Raw genomic sequence first — 22,132 nt, 5'->3', positions numbered from 1 at the left:
GGAGAGGCTCCTAGTCCAGGGGAAGACTGATGAGAAGGACCTTTCTCCAGAGCCAACAGAGAGAGAAAGCCTTCCCCTGGAGCTGACCCCTTGAATTTGGACTTCTAGCCTACTAGACTGTGAGAAAATAAATTTCTCTTTGTTAAAGCCATCCACTTGTGGTATTTCAGTTACAGCAGCACTAGATGACTAAGACAGAAAACAAACATAGTGACGTCAGTGAAAATTGTGGAGTAGGCAGCTCCACGGACCTGTCCCTCTGCAGAAATATTGAAAAATCAAGCAAAAACTGTTAGAATAAACCTTTTAGAATTTTGAAAAAATAGTCAAAGGTTTACAGCAACCTGAATGCTGAATCACGAAAAAAAGCAACTTAGAAACAGGAGGAAAGCTTTGCAACATTTTTACTTGCCCTTGATCACCCTGCTTTCTTGCGTGGTGGAGGTCTTGAAGACTGCAGTCTAAGGTCTGAGTGTGGCAGCCTGATACTGGTTCCAGAGCAGACCTTGTTCACAAAGAAGTATAGTTGTCTGTTCTAACCTGTCTTGGGGATAGCTGAAGGACTGACACAGGTGCTTGCCTTTGTTTCGCTTAACTCAGGGCAGAAAACCAGATACTCAGAGGGCATTTCTTGAAAATATAGTAAGGCAAATGAAGTACCCACTGCTGCCTGGAGCAAAAGGTTACAGTGGAGGCAAACAACAGAATGTCAAAAGCCTAGAAGGAAAGCTAGAGAGAATTTCTTTGGGAAACTAGGGCATTCAAAAGAGCCTGCACATACTGGGGAATTTTGAAAGCCACACACAAGCTTAGAAAAGACCTGAAAAGACCATAAGCTTTCACCTCTGGCTGATCTCTAGCCTCAGCACAACCAGAGATAAGGGCTAATGTAGAATTGTAAACTTCCTGGCTAAGTAGAACTGCAAGAACCCCAAACAGCCAAGACAATTTTGAAAAAGAAAAACAAAGCTGGAGAATGACTCACACGTCCCGATTTCAAAATTTGCTACAGTAATCAAAACACTGTGGTACTGGTATAAGGACAGACATATACAGACCAGTGAAACAGAGTCCAGAAATAAATTCATACATCTATGGTCATTTGATTTTCGACAAGTGTGACATGACCAGTAATGGGGAAAGAAGTCTCTTCAACAAATAGTGCTGGGATAACTGGATCTCCACATTCACTAGAATGAAGTTGGCTCCTATTTCACACTTGCCTGACAAGGGTCTAGTATCTACACTAAATAAAGAAATCTTGTAACTCAACCACAAAAAGACAAACAACCCAATTAAAAAAATGGGCAAAGGGCTTTAATAGATACTTCTCCAAAGAACATACACAACAAGCACATGAAAAGATGCTCAACATCATTAGTCATTAAACCAAAAAACCAAACCCGCTGCCTTCGAGTTGATTCCGAGTCATAGCGACCCTACAGGACAGACCAGAACTGCCCCACAGGGTTTCCAAGGAGCAGCTGGTGGATTCGAACTGTCGACCTTTCATTAGCAGCCAACCTCTTAACCACTGCGCCACTAGGGCTTGCGTTAGTCGTTAAACCAAAAAAACAAACCTGTTGCCAACGAGTCGATTCTGACTCATAGTGACCCTATAGTCATTATGGAAATGCAAAGCAAAAGAACAATTAGATACCACTTCACCCCCACTGGATCCCTGGTGGTGCAGTGGTTAAGAGATCAGCTGCTAACCACAAGGCTGGCAGTTCGAATCCACCAGCCGCTCCTTGGAAACCCTATCAGGGAGTTATACTCTGTCTTATAGGGTCACTACAAGTCAGAATTGACTCAACGGCAGTGAGTTTTTTTTGGTTTGGTCGCCCCCACTAGGATGGCTATGATCAGAAAAACAAAACAGCCAGTGTTGATGAGAAAATGAAGAAACCGGAAACCTCATCCATTGCTAGTGGGAATGTAAAATGGCACAACCTCTGTAGAAAATAGTTTGGTGGTTCCTCAAACATAGAATTACCATATAACCCAACAATTCCACTCCTAGATATATACCACAAAGACCTGAAACAGGGACTCAAACAAATACAAAAATGTTCATAGCAGCACTAGTCACAAGAGCCAAAAGGTGGAAATATTTCAAACACCCATCAACAGATGAATGGATAAACAGAACATGGTATATATATACAACAGAATACTACACAGCCATAAAAGAGAATGAAGTACTGATACACGCTACAATGTAATGCACCTCGAAAACAGTAGGCTAAGTGTAAGAAACCAGACACAAAGGCTACATATTTATGATTCCATTTATATGAAATATCCAGAATAGGTAAATCCATAGACACGAAAAGCAGACTGGTGGTTGCCAGAGTCGGGGGGGACTGGAGAGTAGCAAGTGACTACTTGACAGGAATGAGGTTTTCTTTCGGGGTGACGAAAATGTTTCACAACTTGACAGAGGTGGTGGTTGTCCAACATTATGACTGTAATAAATGCCACTGAAATGTACACTTTAAAATCATTAAGTCAATGTTACGTGAATTTCATCTCAAAAAAAAAAAAAAGAAGGAATCTATATCCCCTTTTGTCAAACATAAATTTCAGGCTCTCTTTAAATTCCTTTAAATTTGAGAATAATGCTTGGATTATGAATTAATGCTTTCAGAAAAGGCACTGATTTAAACTACACATGCGCTGGCTGCCTTCACCCCTAAGCTGAGACACACTGTTCCACCAGATACAGTATTACGTTTGTCCATTGCTGCCTACCTCTCCTGCCTTTTCTCTTTCTACACCCCACTTTGCCTCCTAAACTACAGTGAGACTGAACTGCTTGAAGTTTCCTGAATATGCTGGGGGGCAGTTCACTTATTCACAACCATGAACACACTCTCATGACCTAGAACAGTGGTTCACAAACCTGACTGCATATTAGAATCACTTGAAGAGCTTTTAAGAAAAAACTAATTCCTGAGCCCCACTCACTGAATCAAAATCTCTAGGGGACAGACTAGAAACCTGGGGGCCAAAAGATTATTTTTAAAAGCTCCCATGGTGACTCTAATGTACAGCCATAAAACCCAAAATCCATTCCCGCTGAGTCCAGTTCGACTCATAGCAAAACCCTGTAGGACAGAGTAGAACTGCCCCATAGGGTTTCCAAGGCTACAATCTTAATGGACGAAGACTGCCACATCTTTCTCCTGCAGAATGGCTGGTGGGTTCAAACCACCGCCTTCTCGGTTAGCAGCCACACACTTTAACCACTGCACCACCAGACCTGGTCGAGAATAACTTACCTAAATATTCTACATCCACTTCCCTTTAGCATTATGCAGTATTTTCTAAACTCCAATCACTCACGTATCAGTTTTGGAAAGTTGTGTTTTTCTAGAAATTTAGACAGCTCATTTGAATTTTCAGATTTATTAGCATAAAGTTGTTCATAGATTCTCTTATCCTTTAATAAGTATGTATCCGCAGTGAAGGGAGTCCTCGTGTTGCAGTAGTTAAAGCGCTCAGCTGCGAATCGAAAGGTTGGTGGTTTGAACCCACCAGCCGTTCCGTAGGAGAAACATGTGGCAGTCCGCTTCTGTAAAGATTTACAACCTTGGAAGTCCTACGGGGCATTCTACTCTGTCCTATGGGGTTGCTGTGAGTCAGAATCTACTCAACGGCAGTGACTAGCGGTCTTTTTTATATCTGTAGTGAAGTCTGTTTTTCATTCCTCACATTGGTAACTTCTTGTCTCTTCGGTTTCTAAATTAGTCCTCCTATGGGCTTATCAATTTTCTAGCTGTTTTACTGACTGTAACTTTTGCTTTTATTATTTTTTCCATTGTACAGCTGTCTATCTAACCTTTGCTATTAACTTTATTATTTCCTTCCTTCTACTTGCCTAGGGCTTAACTCACTGTTCTTTTTTCTGGCTTCTTCAGATGGATACTTAAATGATTAATTTTTAAATCTTTCTATTATTCTAATATATGCCCACAGATTTAGCTGCACCTCACAAGTTTTGATATGCTATATTCTCATTATCATTCAATTAAAAGTAATTTTAAATTTACATTATGGTTCCTTCTTTGCCCTATAGGTTATAAGTATACTGTTTAATATTCACATAGTTGTAAATTCCACTGTGGTCAGTGAACATATTATGAATTGTTTCAATCTTTTGAAATCTACTGAGGTCCAACATATCATCAATTTTGGTTAACGTCCTATGTGTATCTGAAAACATGTATTATGCAACCATCTGGTGCAATGTTCTTTATACATAACATAGGTCAAGCTTATTAATTGTATTGTGGGGTCTTTTTATCCTGATTTTTTTGTCTATTTGTTCTAACAGTTATTGAAAGGAAATGTAAAGTCCCCTGCTACTGACTGTAGATTTTCTTGTAGTTCTGTGAGTTTTTGCCTACCATATTTTTTTTTTTGCAAATAAGGCACCCGTGTAAATACTGCGCCCACACATATAATGCAGGGCATAGCACACTTAAAAAAATAGCGGGGTGGGGGGAAGGAGTTGTGCAGATAGCAAAAAAACGTGCAACATGGAGGTTATTTGCGTAAAAATATGGTATATATTTGAAGTAATGCTTTTAAGTACACACATATTAAGATTTGACTGTATTATCACTATAAACTGCCCCCACTTTATTTAAATCGACTTAAATTTCACTTTGTCTGATATTAGTACAGGTATTCCCTGACTTACAACAGGGTTCTGTTCCAATGACTGTTGCAAGCAGGTTCTAAGATGAATACCTAATTTTTTTTAGTTTTCATTATTATTGCTTTTTATTATCAGCATCTTTATAAATCTAATCTTTCTTTGTCTTTGGGGATTGGAAACATTACATATAAACTTACAGATATATTTTAATACATACATACATAAAAAAAGCCACAAATCACCAAAAAAAAAACCAGATGGTCGTTGAGTGTGGTTTATCATAACTTAGATGCATTGTAAGTTGGGCACAGCCTGTATAATTATACCAGCTCTCATTTAGTTAATATTTGCATAATACACCTTTTTTCCAACTCTTTTATTTAAATATCTCTTTTTCTTTTATTTAAGGTGTCTCTTGAAAGCAGACTGACTTTAGTTTTTTTTTATCAGTCTGACAATCTTTAAGTAGAGTATTAATATAATTTACATTGAATATAATCACACGATAACTTTGGGCTTATATCTACAGACTTATTATTTGTTTTCTGTTTGTTTCAATTGTTTAGTGTTCATTTTCCTTTCTTTTCTTGCCTTCCTTTGGATTAGTCAAGGATTTATTATTTTTCCATTTATCTCCTCTATTAGTTTTTTGCTTTTACAAAACAATTTCTTCAGTGGTTACAAGATTACAATATGTATACTGATTTATTAGAGTCTAATATAAATTAGAAGACAGTCTTATTATTGCTCCTTTGAAGCAAGCTAATGTTTTTCTTTTAGTATTTTAGTATTTTCAGCTGTTTTATTATCATTTCCCTAATACGTTTTCTTTGTATTTATTCTGCTTTGTATTTAGTGTTTCTTTAATATGTAGCTTGATTTTTTTCCAAATTTGAAAAACTCAGTCATTTCTCTTAAAATATTACATTTTCCTCCTGCTCTCTTTTCTCCCCTTCTGTGACTCAATTATATGTACATTAGACCTTTTAGTTGTGTCCCATAAGTCTAACACTTTTCTAGACATTCCATCACTTTGTTCTTTATGCTTTGGTCAGGTTAATTTTACTGGTCTATTTTCCAGTTCACTAAATTCAGCAATGTCCAACCTGCTGTTAAATCTTTTCTCTGTTTCCTGGTTTGCTCTCTGAGAAATCCTTTCACCATTTCACTTGCTGACTGGCAGGCAACAAGTACTACATGAATACTTGTAAAGTATATATTTGTCCCAAAAAGGTGAAAGGAAAGCAAATGAGACTTAAATGAGTCTCATTAGCAATTTTTGGAAGTAAAGTAGATGAGCAATTAAAATTTAAATGAATGACTACATTCTGTTTAAAAGAAATGTAGCACTTTACAAGAGTTAAATAAAATTGCCACGATTTAGGTCATATTTTATATTTTTAATATCTCATGTTTCATATTGGCTTGATGTTTAAAGCATTTTAAAAAAAGACACTTACTCTCTCTCCTTTTCAGTCAGCTTGTCATTAATATTATCTTTGATTGTTGATCTAGATCCTTTATGAATTATAGGATATCTGAGGGGTACTTGTAGGAAAAAGGAAATCATGGAGACCAAATGTGCAGTGTAACCAAGGGCAACAGCAATGCTTCCATCATCTTTTGCTGTAAATTAAAAAGCAGAGAAGAAGAAAACAATTATTTAACTTATATATGTAGCTATGAGATAATAACAAATAAATTTTAAAAGAGATTTTATCAAGAAATAAATTGTATATAAAATACTAATCACTTATATAAATTATATGAATTTTATACGAATTTAAGCACATTAACAAGCCTTGGAATTTCATCTACTATATTTCAAAATTATTTCCCAGTAATAAATGTGATGCGATGAACATTTTATACCTATCTTAAGAAAAAGTTTCTAGAACACTCAAATATCTATTACTTTCTTTCTTCTCAGCATTTTTAAAGGGGCATATAATACTCGAGTCTATCACATGATGTGAAAAATAGTTTTGGAGGTTTAAACATAATGCACTATATAAGCATAAAACATTTTATTCATTAACAACGTTCAAGGCAAAACAGTACAACATTATTAATTCTGAAGTGAAGTTAAATAGCCTAATACATCCTTATGGGGTATGTTCTTGATATTGGTAAAGACAGTGTTGCATAACTAAGTCTGTGAAGTTTGAGATAGGAGAAGAGGAAAAATGTTTCCTGTTTATGTAATTTAGGTGGAGGCAACTCTTGGAAATAATGCATGAATCCTATAGTCAGACATAACATGTAGCTTTTAAGAAGCCACAGATAATTACATTTTAAAATGCCCATTCAGATTTCTGCCACCACCTACCGAGTGACAAATGATCATTCAGGTACTCACAATTATGAGTAATACAATAAAAAGTTTTCAGCTTTCCCCAGGAGAAAGAAAAAGCTGCTTGGTATACAGTATTCCCAAAATATTCTAAAGTGTGCATGCGTGCGCATACATGCATGTGCATATATGCATGTGCACGTGGGGGTGCATACCCACCTACCCACCTCCCTTCCCCCCAACACATACACTTTCTCTCTCCTCTCTTGCTCAAAAAAAATTAACACATAATCTGGAATACCCCAGCTGGACAGAGAGGGGCTAAAATGATCAAGATGACCTTGGCTCGACTATTTCCTGCATCTAAGGGTAGTATTTTTAGCATTCTTCTCATACATTTGTACCTACTTATCTAAGCCCTAACTTTTTATTGTAGGAATGTCACAATAACCATCCCTTCCTCAGTGAATTCTCCACCCTTGATTACTACTATGGCACACCCTTGGTTTCTCTTTGATCATCCCATAAAAGCTGATAACCTTTAAAAAATTCTTTTATTCTGCCAGGAATTGTCCATAGTACTTTATATGTGACAGTCATTAATTCACCAACAGTTACTAAACTGGGCACCTTATATATGCTATTTCATTCATTTTACAGATGAAGAAACTAAGGCTCAAAGAGGTTAAGGAACTTGCCCAAAATAAAACAGCTAGTAATTAGGTTGGCCAAAGACTGTCATTAACCACTCTATCATACTGTCTCAGAACTTGATTGTGGAATATATAACAATGTTTTAACTTGGAAACTAAAATGTATCAAGCATATGACACATGTGTAATACCTTAGTTTCTTCATACTGTTCTAGTAAGGGCAAGGACCACATGACAAAGTCTGTGAGTCCTCTGTGACTTACCGCATGCCTGACAGAGAATGGGCTCTCAACTAATGTTTCCTGCTGGTAAAGACATTCTCTCAAAACAAACTCATGAAACTTCAAATGACTGCTGAGTCATGCCCTAAATGACTAGAGTCCTAATTATCTTTAAAGAACATGTATTCTTCCCCTAGTTCCACCCAAGTATCTTCAGTACCACTACAACATATTATTTCTGTTGAAACCTGTATATTATACTACCTTAGGGACTAAAAGTACTTTACATTAGGATTTCTTATAAATTCATCATCATATAATATTAAAGCTAAGAGAAACCTTAGAAATCACTGAATCTGACCCTATAAATTTAGACATGAGAAAAATGAGATTCGGGGGTATAAATGGCTTGGTTAAAGCCACATAAGTAGAAATCATGAGTGATGAAATAAGTGGGAGAATTACGTCTACACCCCAGCTCCCTATCTATCCCTGGAGTCACAGCTGGGACTGGGACTTCCTTCAGAGGTTGTTGAATCCTGCCTCCTGCTTTCTGTAAAGAATAGGGCTTATCAAATTAAAAACATTCTTAACAGTGAAAGGACTTGGTCTTTAAGAACCTTCTTTTGAGGGGAAAGGGAAGAGGGAGAAGGACTTATAGTTTGTACCTCCTATATGTGCTTTACACTAAGCTTTTCCCTTCCTATACAACCTGACAGAAAAGGATTTGAAAACTTCCAGAAAGCAGCAACAGGCCTCATAATTAGCCTTCCAAACAGGTCAAATGCAAACTATAAGTATTTAAAAAAAAATCTATCTAGCGCCAACCACTCAAACATCTATCTTTTTTCCATATTACTAAAGGAGTGACTGGAAACCTGGTGATGTAGTGGTTAAGACCTATGGCTGCTAACCAAAAGGTTGGCAGTTGGAATCCACTCAGGCGCTCCTTGGAAATCATATGGGGCAGTTCTACTCTGTCCTATAGGGTCACTATGAGTCGGAATTGACTCGACAGCAATACGTTTTTTTTTTTTTTTTTGAAAGGGGTGATACTACAAAACTACATTTGCATATTTTGATAATACATCCACATTTCTATTTCAAAGAACAGAAAATGGTCTTCTAATATCACCTCCCCCCAATCATCAAAACAATTTTATGTAGATTTAAAGATAAAAATGCATTTCAGAGAGAAGGCTACACATGGAAATCAGAAACCAAAAAGAAATAGCAAAAAACTGAAAATTGGATAATACTGGAAATCAGTTTTGATCCAGGTTATTCACACTCCCCACAAGACTCCCTGTTCCACCTATTAAAAATCTTAGATGGTTTCCCACTCTAGGCCACAGGGCTCAGTCATAGCCTCACTATTAAACACAGTGGTGTTGGATTTCCAATACTGAGGCTTTATATTAAAAACCATTTTAAAAGGACCACAGGTGAAGCATTACAGGGCCCAAGGGTATTCGAATACCCTCAAAAGGAAAACCACCTCCTGGTAGGGAAGTTACTTTCATCACCCCAAGACCACTGAACCTCCAGTGGGAAAATGTGAGCTCATATGGTTAATTATGGCTATTGCTGGCCATGCAACCTCAGATGTCACATTCTGTTGCCAATCACTTTAGCTAAAAAGCCAAAAGGTTTAAGGTTTCCAGCATTCCGAGATCTGAAAGACTTTTTACCTGCCAAAGTCAAAACCTGGCTCTCTGGGGTGTGCTTTTCCAGTAAGCAGTGATGATGTTCCTAACACCTAACGAAGAGCAGAGGTTTGTGCTCCTAGTGCTGCTCTGGGGGTTAAAAAGGTTACAGATAGTTTTGTTGGTGAGAAGAAGTTGGAGGCAGGGGGTGGGAAGGGGCAGAGAAAAACAGGAATGAACTGTAAGACTCAGTTATGTGAAAAAAGATCCTACTTCCAACAATGTTTTAAGAGGCTCAAAGACAAAACAAAAACCCAAAGTTTCCTCAGAATAAATATTTTTTTATTTATGTTTTAAATATAGGTAGCCACTCAGGGCTACAACTTTTGTGTAATTTTTATGACAATAAATTCCACAAACATGCAATGGCCATTTAAAACACTGTAAATTAATTCAAATGTCCCTCTGATTTATATATTGGACAAACTATTAATATTCAAATGCATCCAAGTACAATAAGTGATCTAAAAGCTCTTACCATCCTGCCTTCCCAATCACTGAGGCAGCTGATTTGATAAGGAACCAAGCACCCACTGATCCAGAGAGGACAAAATATTTAAGATTCTAATCACTGCCACAGCATCTATGGAATCATTCCTTGTTCTCAATGAGACACTGTTTGACATATGGACTCTCCTTTCCAAGAAATCATGCCTGCATAAAGGGATACAGACACAGAAGGAAATCTGGGTCTCATTACCACAAAAGGCTCTCATTTTATGGATTACTTAAAAATACACACGCACACACACTTTTTTTTTTTTTTTTTTTTTAAGGTAAACGTCTTGGTCAATGAAAGTCGGAAAAATACCCTTCATTGGACACTCTCTCTGGTTGTGTCCACATCTCTTTGGCATACTCTAACAGTAACTTACCCATTTAGAAACACACAATAAACATTGGGCCACTATGGTGAAGTTTCCCAAACAGTATCAACCCACATAATGTAAAGTCTATGCCAGAAAAGTATCATGAATATCACAGAATAACCAGAACACAGCTGTTACACAACACTAAAAAGCTGTCAGAATTTGGTAGAGGTTATTCAAAACAAGGAAGAAAACTGGGACATGAAAGTCATAATATGGACCTCAGAATCAAACAAGACAAAGGATGATTTTAGCTCTGCCACTGACAAGTATGACTCTGTGGAAAACTTAACTAATCTCTCTGTTTCCTTGCTTAAAAAAAAAAAAGTAATAAATGTGACAGCATTGTACAGGATGTTTCATGTTACTGTATTTCTACTCACCCAACCTAAAATGTCCTCTTGCCCTTCTTTCAACAGGGGAACACTATTTTATCTTTAAAGACAGCTCAGGCATCACCTTCTCTATAAAGGCTTTCTGATCCCATAGAACTGATGATCCCCACTTTGAGTTCCCAGGTACCTGGTATAAACTTCTAAATCCTTAACACATAGCATTAATTCAATAAATATTTCTTGATTGACTTGATTTCAACTCTGATGCCCTCAAATGGACTGTAATCTCACTGAGGTAGGATCAATATTTTAATCATCTTTGTATATCCTCAGCACCTGGCACAGTAGATGACATATGGAGAGCAGGCAATACATTTAGTAAACGGAAGTGTCTTGCAGAATGCTAACGTAAGACTTTAAAGTCTAATACTACTATATGTGTTTTTAAAAACTTCTGATTCCTAGGGGCCATGGGGAATGAATAGGGCCTGTTATGGATTGAATTGTATCTCCAAAAAGATATGTTGAAGTCCTAACCCCAAGTACCTGGAAATAGGGCCTTTGCAGATGCAATCAAGTTAAGATGAAGTCATTCGGGTGGACTCTAATCCAATATGACTGGTGTCCTTACAAGAGAAGAGACACAGACACAGACACACAGGTAGAATGCCATGTGAGGACAAAGCCAGAGGCTGGAATGATGTATTTATAACCATGGATTGCCCACAGCCACCAGAAACTAGGAAGAGGCAAGGGAAGATCCTACCCTAGAGCATTCAAAGAGAGCACAGACCTGCTGACACCTTGATTTTGGACTTTCAGCTCCCAGTATTGTCAGAGAGTAAAATTCTGTGGTGTTAAACCACTCAGTTTATGGTAACTTGTTATAGCAGCCCTGGAAACTAACACATAGCCCTGAGGTAAAATTAAGCATTTATTTCATCTCCCATTTTAATTTTCAGCAACTGCATTAAAAAGTTACACTAACTTTTTAAGTGGTAGGGAGAATGTATTCAGCTTGTTGGGAATTCTAAGTGCAAAGAGCTATAAATGCTATGACAAGTAGGAAACGAGGCACTCCAAAGAAACCAAAAACAGAAACATCCCAGACCAGCACTCACTGATATTCCTACTTCCCTAACATCTCCCTTCAAATCAATTTGTATTTAGCAGCCAGAGTGATTTTTAAAAGAATAAATCAGCTCATGTCAGCCCCCCTTCCTGAAGTCCTTCAGGGGTTTCTCACTCCACTAGGAATAAAATATAAGCTTCTTACAATGGCCTCAAAGCCCTGCCTCATCTGCTCTGGCTGACCTCTCCTACGTCCTCTGATGTAACTCTTCCCCTTGCTCACTATGCTACAGCCACACAGGTCTGGTCTGGTCTTTTCTTTCCTTTCTTCCTTCCATCCATCCTTCCTTCTTTCCTTCTCTCCCTCCCTCCCTCCTTCTCTTGCAACTGATTCCAATTACAGTGAAACCTGTGAGAGCCACAAATGGGACTGCCTTGTTTTTTCCAGGTCTCCCAAGTTTTCTGCTTTGACAGGGTGCAGTCTTATCACTTTTCTATCACTCGTTTTAGTGGAAAATATTTGTATTCTCCTTCTCTGACAGGTTTCCACCTTACACAGGTTCCAGTTTTCACAAGTTTTATGGGTATATTTATTGAGTGCCTACCACATGAAAAGCTCTTTCAGATGTTATCTCATTCAGTCATCACAATGAATTGGACATGTAGATATTATCTCATTTCACAAGTGAAGAAATTGAGCTCTGAGAGATTCAATGATTTACCCAAAATACAGGGATTTTCTCCCATACCCCCACCCTCAGTTTCTTTAGATATGACAACCTCATTCCTTCATCATGACCTTTGTACTTGCTGTCCCCTCTTCTAGAAATGCTCCTCTTCCAACTGTAGCATGGATGGCTCCTTTACAGCCATCAAATCTTATGTTAAATGTTTCACAAAGAGGTCTCCTTTGATTGCTTTATCTGGAGTGTTGCTGGCTGCCATTGAGTCAACTCCAAGTACGTTCTCTATTCTCTATGACAGCATATTCCTTTATTAAACACATGTTTTCTTGTTTATTGACTGTCTTCCTCAATAGGCTGTAAGCTCCATGAAGGGAGAGAACATGTTTGCTTTGTTCACTGTTATATCCTCAAAACCCAGTTACTGGCATATAGATGTTCAATAAATACTTTCTGAATGAATGAATGCTCTGTATCCCCAGAACCTCGCACAGGGTGCAAGGTATACAATCTATGTTTGTTAAATGAATGAATGAGGAAGAAGATGAGTCATGGGCTTCAAGACACCACAATATTGCCTAAAATTAGTATCAATACACATTTTAAGCTTCACAAAGCTGAACAAAGCATTGTGCAATGAAAATCAGACAACTAGATCATTATCCAGCTTTGTAGCCTCAAAAAAGTCACTGAATAGCTTTCTCTCTCAATTTACACATTGAAAAATGAGGATTATACCACCTTCCTTATTGGTTTCCTTTGTTTTCGTGAGGATTAGAGTTAAGGCATATAAAGTACTCTTAGGGTCCAGTAAAATGCACAACCATAATAAATGGTAACTATTTGGTCTACATTACAGCCGTGGTGGCACAGTGTTTAAGAGCCCAGGCTGCTAACCAAAAGGTCGGCAGTTCAAATCTACCAGCTGCTCCTTGGAAACCCTACGGGGCAATTCTACTCTGTCCTATAGGGTTGCTAGGAGTCAGAAACGACTCGACGGCAACAGGTTTAGTTTGGTTTGGTACTGGGTCTACAAAACAAATGGAAGACAAGATGTGATGGCAAAACATGGAAGGGGAGGTGAGGCAACATCAGTTCTAAGGCTCTACTAGCTACAACCACCACTCATCTGTCAGTGTGTCATACTGGGTTGGCTTGCATGTTGCTGTGATGCTGGAAGCTATGCCACTGGTATTCAAATACCAGCAGGGTCATCCATGGTGGACAGGTTTCAGCAGAGCTTCCAGACTAAGACAGGCTAGGAAGAAGGACCTGATGATCTACTTCAAAAAAAAATAAAATAAAATAAAATTGGCCAGTGAAAACCTTATGAATAGCAGTGGAACACTGTCTGATATAGTGGTGAAGATAAGCTCCTCAGATTGAAAGGCACTCAAAATACAACTGGGAAAGAGCTGCCTCCTCAAAGTAGAGTCGACTTTAATGATGTAAATGGAGTAAACCTTTTGGGACCTTCAATTGCTGATACAGCATGGCTCAAAATGAGAAGAAACAGCTGCAAACGTCCATTAATAATCGGAACATGGAATGTACTAAATATGAATCTAGGAAAACTGGAAGTCATCAAAAATGAAATGGAATGCATAAAGATTGATATCGTAGGCATTAGTGAGCTGAAATGGACTGATATTGGCCATGCTGAATCAGACAATCATATGGTCTACTATGACGGCAATGACAAACTAACGAGGAATAGTGTCACATTCATCATCAAAAAGAACACCTCAAAATCTATCCTAAAGTACAACATTGTCAGTGACAGGATAATACCCATACGCCTACAAGGAAGACCAGTTAATAGGACTATCATTCAAATTTATGCACCAACCACGAAGGCCAAACATGAAGAAACTGAAGATATTTACCACTTTGTGCAGTCTGAAACTGATCAAACATGCAATCAAGATGAATTGATAATTACTGGTAATTGGAAGGTGCAAGCTGGGAACAGGATTGGTAGCTGAAAAATATAGCCTTGGTGATAGACTGGAGATCATGTGAGAGAATTTTACAAGACCAACAACCTATTCATTTGAAACACCTTTTTTCAACAAATAAACTATGACTATATACATGGACCTCACCAGATGGAATACAGAGGAATCAGATCGACTACATTTGTGGAAAGAGATGGTGGAGAAGCTCAGTGTTATCAGTCAGAACAAGACTAGGGGCCGAATGCAGAACAGATCATCAATTGCTCATATGTAAGTTTAAGCTGAAGCTAAAGAAAATTAAAACAAGTCAATGAGAGCCAAAGTACGACCTTGAGTATATCCCACGGGAATTTAGAGACCATCTCAAGATTAGATTTGACACATTGAACACTAATGACTGAAGACCAGACAGTTGTGGGATGACATCAAGGACATCATACATGAAGAAAGCAAAAGGGCAATAGAAAGACCAGAAAGAAAAGACCACAATGGATGTCACAAGAGACTCTGAAACTTGCTCTTGAATGCAAAGTAGCTAACGTGAAGGGAAGAAATGAAAGGTAAAAGAGCTGCACAGAAGATTTCAAAGGGCGGCTCGAGAAGACAAAGTAAAGTATTATGAAATATGCAAAGACGTGGAGTTAGAAAACCAAAAGGGAAGAACACGCTCAGCATTTCTCAAGCTGAAAGAACTGAAGAAAAAATTCAAGTCTCAAGTTGCAATATTGAAGGATTCTATGGGCAAAATATTGAACGATGCAAGAAGCATCAAAAGAGGATTGAAGGAATACACAGAGTCACTGTACCAAAAAGAACTAGTTAATGTTCATCCATTTCAGGAGGTAGCATATGATCAGGAAACTATGGTATTGAAGTCCCAGCTGCACTGAAGGCATTAGCAAAAAACAAGGCCCCAGAAATTGATGGAATACCAATTGCGATGTTTCAACAAATGGATGCAACGCTGGAAGTGTTCACTCATCTACGCCAAGAAACTGGGAAGATGGCTACCTAGCCAACCGACTAGAAGAGATCCATATTTGTGCCCACTCCAAAGAAAGGTGATCCAACAGAATGCGGAAATTATCAAACAATATCATTAATATCACATGCAAGTAAAATTTTGCCGAAGATCATTCAAAAGTGGTTGCAGCAGTACATAGACAGGGAACTACCAGAAATTCAAGCTGGATTTAGAAGAGGACATGGAACGAGGGATATCATTGCTGATGTCAGGTAGATCTTGGCTGAAAGCAGAGAATACCAGAAGAGGTTTACCTGTGTTTTACTGACTATGCAAAGGCATTTGACTGTGTGGATCATAACAAATTATGGATAACATTGCAAAGAACGGGAATTCCAGAACATTTCATTATGCTCATGAGGAATCCATACATAGATCAAAAGGCAGTTGTTCACATAGAATAAGGGGATACTGCACAGTTTAAAATCAGAAAAGGGGTGGATCAGGGCTGTATCCTTTCACCATACTTATTCAATCTGTATGCTAAGTAAATAATACAAGAAGCTGGACAATATGAAGAAGAACGGGGCATCAGGATTAGAGGAAGAATTGGAGGAAGACTCATTAACAACCTGTGATGCGCAGATGACAGAACCTTGCTTGCTGAAAGTGAAGAGGACTTGAAGCACTTACTGAAGAAGATCAAAGACTGTAGCCTTCAGTATGAATTACACCTCCATATAAAGAAAACAAACATCCTTACAATTGGCCCAATAAGCAACATCATGACAAATGGAGAAAAATTGAAGTTGTCAAGGATTTCATTTTCCTTGGCTCCACAATCAACACCCATGGAAGCAGCAGTCAAGAAATTAAACGACATATTGCACTGGGAAAATCTGCTGCAAAAAACCTGTTTAAAGCGTTCAAAAGCAAAGATGTCACTCTGAGGATTGAGGTGCGCCTGACCCAATCGCCTCATATGCATGTGAAAGCTAGACACGAATAAGGAAGACTGAAGAAGAACTGATGCATTTGAATTATGGTGTTGACAAAGAATACTGAATGTACCATGGACTGCCAGAAGAATGAACAAATCTGTCTTGAAAGAAGTACAGCCAGAATGCTCCTTAGAAGCGAGGATGGCAAGACTTCCTTTCACGTACTCTGAGTGTATTATTAGGAGAGATTAGTCCCTGGAGAATGACATCATGCTTGGTAAAGTACAGGGTCGGTGAAAAAGAGGAAGAGTCTCAATGAGATGGATTGACAGTGGTTGCAATGATGGGCTCAAACAGAGCAAGGATTGTGAAGATGGTACAGGACTGGGCGTGTTTCATTCTGTTGTACATAAGGTCACTATGAGTCAGAACCTAAAAACAACAACAACTGGCTACAATGTGGGCCTTGGAGATGTCACTTACATTCTCTATAATTTGTCTAACCGTCAAAATAGACTGCTTTTCCAGATAATGTTCTATCTCAATTAATCTTCACAACACCCAGGTGAGGCAGGTAGGAAATAAATGTTCATACTATAGATTAAGCAATCAACTCAAAGCTTACATGACTTGCTCCAAATCACATGGTTTATAGAAGGGTAATCAGGGCTTGAACACAGGCTTTCCCTCTCCTGGCTCATCACTCTCCCCCTGTATCATACTGCCTCAATTCCTTCATGAGTACTTGGGGCACCAAAATGTTCCAACTACTTGTTATAAGGGTTGTTGTAAGGGCCAGCGTGGATTATAAAGTAAAATAGTCTTAAATGTTGCTGTTGTTGTTAGCTGTTGTTGATTCTGACTCATGCCCCTACATGTTAAAGGACCACAAAAAAAAAAGTTTCTTTATAGGAAAATGAAGAAAGTTCTGATTACTTTCTTCTTGAATAATTTCTTCTCACATACGTAATATGCTAGCTTTGGGAATAATCTATAAGATATCTAGTAGACCTCAAACACTGTTTAGGCCAGGAGTTTAAAGAATTTACTTTGCTAAGAAAAATAATCTTTTTACAAATATGCCAAACAAAACTATTTATTTGTAAAGAGATTAGGAAAAAGAACATATTTTAAAAAATAGGAATTACTATGAATCATATTCTATATCTTTAATGTAAATTTAAAAAATTAAAATAGGAGAGAAATGACTGCACAAGTTTAACCTGTAATAGTGGGAATGTCATAAAAATAAATTTTCAGGCCAAAAGGAACATGATCGTCCAAATAACAATAGAGCAGATTAGTGTTTGTTGCTCTTTTGCCCCAACCACACATAGAATTTTTCATGAAAGTCAAACAAAAAAAGAGACTATTAGTACTCCTAAGAACCCTGCTGTGTGATTTTCTTAAAGTCCATTTAAAAAATATTTTCTCTCCAATTTTAAACATAAGATTCAATATTTTTCTACCATGTTTAGATCAAATATTCTGTACGTCTTCCACTAGGAAATCTGACTCCATATACTTAAAATTGGGGAAGGACAGAAGCTCCAAAAGCCTTCTGGACAAAGTGCTGGGCAACCAACATTTCAAGATAGCTCCTTTCTCCCCTATAACAACATATCCACATATTCTATACACCAACTCTTTAGAAGAAAAAATAAATAAAATACCTTGGAAGTCCTCAGAATTGGGCAACTTGACACCACATACAAAGTAATCTTTATGTTCATTCTGTGAATTTAACCAAAGAATGAAATTAATTTATACATACATAACATACATACATAAATCCATTGCTGTTGAGTCCATTTCGACTTACAGTGACCCTACAGGACAGAGTAGAACTGCCCCATAGGGTTTCCAAGGCTGTGATCTTTACAGAAGCAGACTGCCACATCTTTTTCCTGCACAGCAGCTGGTGGGTTTGATCCACCGACCTTCTGGTTAACAGCCAAGTGCTTTAACCACTGCACCACCAGGACTCCTTCACAAATATACATACAGACATATATACAGACACACACACACACACACAAACATCTCTCAAAGAAATTCTAAGTTAAATCTCAAAAAATTCAGTAGTTCAGTGTTGGCTCAGACATTACTTTCCTGGACTCAAAATATAATCATAATTGTTGAAGCTGAGTGATAAGTACATGGTGATTCATTATACTATCCTCTCTGTTTGTATGTACTTGAAATTTTCAATAACAAAAACATTTAAAATGTCATGTTAAAGCATAAAAATATGTAAAACTTTTATCACTAGAATGTCTTTTGACCAATTAGTATCTATAAATGAAAAATTCAAAGTGGATTTAACAAGATTCTCTGAGCAACTTCAAATCGTATTAGTTTTCCTCTCTGAAAATCAGTCTTTTAAGTCTATTTTTAGTAAAGAGAAAGCAAGGATAACAATCAAACTTAGTAGATTTGGTTCTCTTGGAAAAAAAAAAAAAAGAATCCTAATCAGTTTTACTGAAGTTTTACTTTTTGCATTTTCTAAGAATCTAGGTTTGAAAGCTTAACATCCTGACAGTGACCCCAGGCATATCTTAAGTAGCACTATTAAATATAAGTTAATTAACTTCTATTTTAAAAGCAGTGCACATATAATTGCATGTGTCTGTCTGTAAGTAACAGAAATGGTGGTTAGTGGATAATTTGGTGGACTGAAAACAGCCTAAGGAAACCATAAATAATTGGGCATTATTTTAGATGAAGATGAGTGCATACCACCACCAAACTGGTTTTTTTTTTTTTTTTTATTTTATAAAAAAGAAACTGGAAACTAAGGCCAACTAAAACCATTATTAAATAGATATTAGCTTCTGAATGAATTGTGACACAGCATCTGATTAAGACTAAAGCAGTGGGTTTGTTCATTAGGAGGAAATTTCAAACTGGAATCATCTTCTGAAAATGAAATGTCTTTTCAGAAAATTTAAAACTTACCAAATCAATAGGGTAAATGTAGGAAAGCTCAGATAGTAATTGCTTGCATCGAATTGTCATCTGAGCATTAGTCTTCAAAAAAAGTTCTCTGATAAGGAAAGAGGAAAGTACAATTATTTAAAAAAAAAATCTTGCATGCTTCCTAACATTAATTTTCTAACATTCATGTCCACATAACAGATACATAAGAAGAATAGATGGTCTATAACAGGCCACAGAAACTCAAAAGTAGAGGCAAGAATAATAGCTATCATGAATCCTGACCTATCTCCAAATGCTATCAATCAAGCTAACTATATGCTAAGGGTCACTGTATGTGCCCAGGGCCATGCTAAGAGACATAGAAGGTACAAATAATCATTGACTGAGTGTCTACTACATACCAGGTGCTTTACAAATGTTTTAACTGTTACAATAATTCTATTAGGTTGGTGTTATTAGACCATTTTACAAATAAGATAGCGAGATTTAGAGAGGTTGAGTAAGCTGACCAAGATCTCATAGCCACTATTTAATTTGAGGCCAATTTGATTTCAGGAAAGATTCATATGGTATTTCCTCAAAACAGTATTCTATCTTTCACTCACTATTATCTCGAAAAGATACCCTGCTGTCATGTTAAAAGAAAAAAAAGTAGAGTAAAAAGAACAAATAACAAAAAACTGTGGAATGAAATGACCCAGCTCCATTCTTGAATCATTTAAGAAACATGACTAACAGATAAAACACCCATAAAACAAATTACCTTCTCAACTGTGTTAACAATTTAACAGGAAAAAGAAAAAAACACAACAGAATTCAGGAGAAGCTGTAAGTCAATCCGGAATGGGAAAGTTGTAGTATAATGAAAAGAGCACCGAAAACTTAAATGGAATCTATTCCTGGCTTTGCTAATGAACTTGACAAGTAGTAATCTCCCAGAACCTTGCTTTCCTATCTGCAAAATGAGAAGATTAGATGAGATGACCTCTGTAATTCTTTCCAGGTCAAACATTCTTAAATACTCAATTGCTAAAGTTTCTTGAAGAAAAATGCAGGATGGGGGAACTTTCCAGGAAAAGTAAGTAAAAATTAGCAAAAGCACAGAAGTGACAATAAATCAAGTAGGTGCTATAAAAAATGAGAAAAAGTATTAGCATTTGTTAAATGGATGCTCGGGGAGAGAAGGAAATTAAGCTATAGTTATAGAGTGCTAATTTATTGAAGAGTATTTGAAAGTTAAGCAAAAGAATCACCATTTAAGCAGACAAATGATATGATAAAAATGGTATTTTAAGTGGAGAGGTCTGATACCAATATGGAAGATGAAGTAGAAAGATGGAGAAACTGATGTTAATCTAGGAAGCTCTGAGGCAATCCAAATCAGCTAAGGAGAAGGAGGAATAAATCTGAAGAAAAACTATAAGCTAATCTACATGTAGAAGACAGGAAGAAGAGAAGATTAAGCCATGGTGCTCAGGCCTAGGAAACTAGAAGAACAGGTTCGTGTTTCTGACTATGACCATGTACTAGGAGCTCTCTTAACTGGCCTCTAGCACAGTGCACAGTATGTAAAAACTAGTTACCATCTAGTCAATTCCGACTCATGGAGACCCCAGGTGTGTCAAAGTAAAACTACGCTGGATCCATAGGGTTTTCAATGACTGATTTTTCAGTACATCACTTGGCCTTTCTTCTGAGGAGCCTCCGGGTAACTTGAACCTCCAACTTACTGGGTAGCAGCCTCGTACGTTAATCATTTGCACCACCCAGGGACTCTGCACAGCACATAGCAGGTACTTAATAAATATTTGTTGAATAAATGTGACACTGAGGTGTGTGGAATATAAATTAATACCAGTAGCTTTGAAAGAATGCTAAATCTTATCCCTATAGTAAACTCAATACTCATAGAAATTATTCTCAGTGTTGTACTTACCTTTGTGCAGTACACTCTTTCCTTAACTCATTTAGGGATTCCTTTTGGAGTTGAAGCTTGAGGTGTTCAGTTGAAAACACACTTCCTAGAGAGAGATTGAAGAAGACAATTTCAGATTTAGTATTGCAGATATGACTGAATGCTCAATCACAACCAAACAGGCAGGGCCCAGTCCCCTGACTGTGAGAGGGAAACAAGAAGAGTTAGAAGGCAAAGTAGGTTGGGTGTAGAGATCTTCTAGGGAAATTAACTAGAATAAATTTCCCTGCAGGTTGAATTTTCACACAAGTCCAGCCTCTGTTGTTGTTGTTAGCTGCTGTCAAGTCGCTCCCTGACTCATGGCAACCCCATGTGTTGCACAGTAGAACTTCTCCATAGGGTTTCCTTGGCTGTAATCTTTATGTAGGCAGTCTGCCAGGCTTTTGTCTCTAACAGGAGCCAAAGAGCATGAGTCTAAGTCTCTCCTCCTATAGATTTCTGGATGCTAATCAAAAAATTCTGATGAAATTTCAAAATTCAAACAACTCCATTTTTTAAAAAAGTAGTTCATTTCCTTTTGTTTTAAAAATTTTTTATTGTACTTCAGGTGAAGGCTTACAGAACAAATAGTTTCTCATGAAACAGTGGTACACATATTGTTCTATGACATTGGTTAACAACCCCACAACATGTCAACCCTCTCCGTTCTTGACCCTTTTTTTGTGTGAAAATATACATAGCCAAAGATACACCATTTCAAAAATTTCTACATGCACAGTTCAGTGACATCGACTACACTCTTCCAGTTGTGCTGCTATTCACACTTTAGATGAAGGCTTACAGAACAAAATAGGTTCTCATTTAACAGTTAGTACACATGTTGCCCTATGACAATGGTTAACAACCTCACAACACAT

At 37.4% G+C, this 22,132-nt stretch overlaps 1 protein-coding gene across 1 annotated transcript in view; it reads right to left on the bottom strand.

The window, feature by feature from the left end:
* Positions 1 to 22,132, bottom strand: part of UVRAG (UV radiation resistance associated) — a 363,460-nt gene that overhangs the window by 146,062 nt on the left and 195,266 nt on the right. The window contains exons 9-12 of the mRNA XM_004381978.3: positions 21,237 to 21,321; positions 19,319 to 19,406; positions 18,034 to 18,094; positions 6,127 to 6,292 (exon numbers count right to left, since the gene is read on the bottom strand). Coding sequence (XP_004382035.1) covers positions 6,127 to 6,292; positions 18,034 to 18,094; positions 19,319 to 19,406; positions 21,237 to 21,321 — 400 coding nt within the window. The remainder of the gene's footprint in view (positions 1 to 6,126; positions 6,293 to 18,033; positions 18,095 to 19,318; positions 19,407 to 21,236; positions 21,322 to 22,132) is intronic.

This window comes from Trichechus manatus, unplaced genomic scaffold, assembly GCF_000243295.1.
Source record: "Trichechus manatus latirostris isolate Lorelei unplaced genomic scaffold, TriManLat1.0 scaffold00088, whole genome shotgun sequence".
NCBI classification, from domain to species: Eukaryota; Metazoa; Chordata; class Mammalia; order Sirenia; family Trichechidae; genus Trichechus; species Trichechus manatus.
Note: the sequence above shows the minus strand (reverse complement) of the source record. Positions and strands in the feature narration are given on the sequence as shown.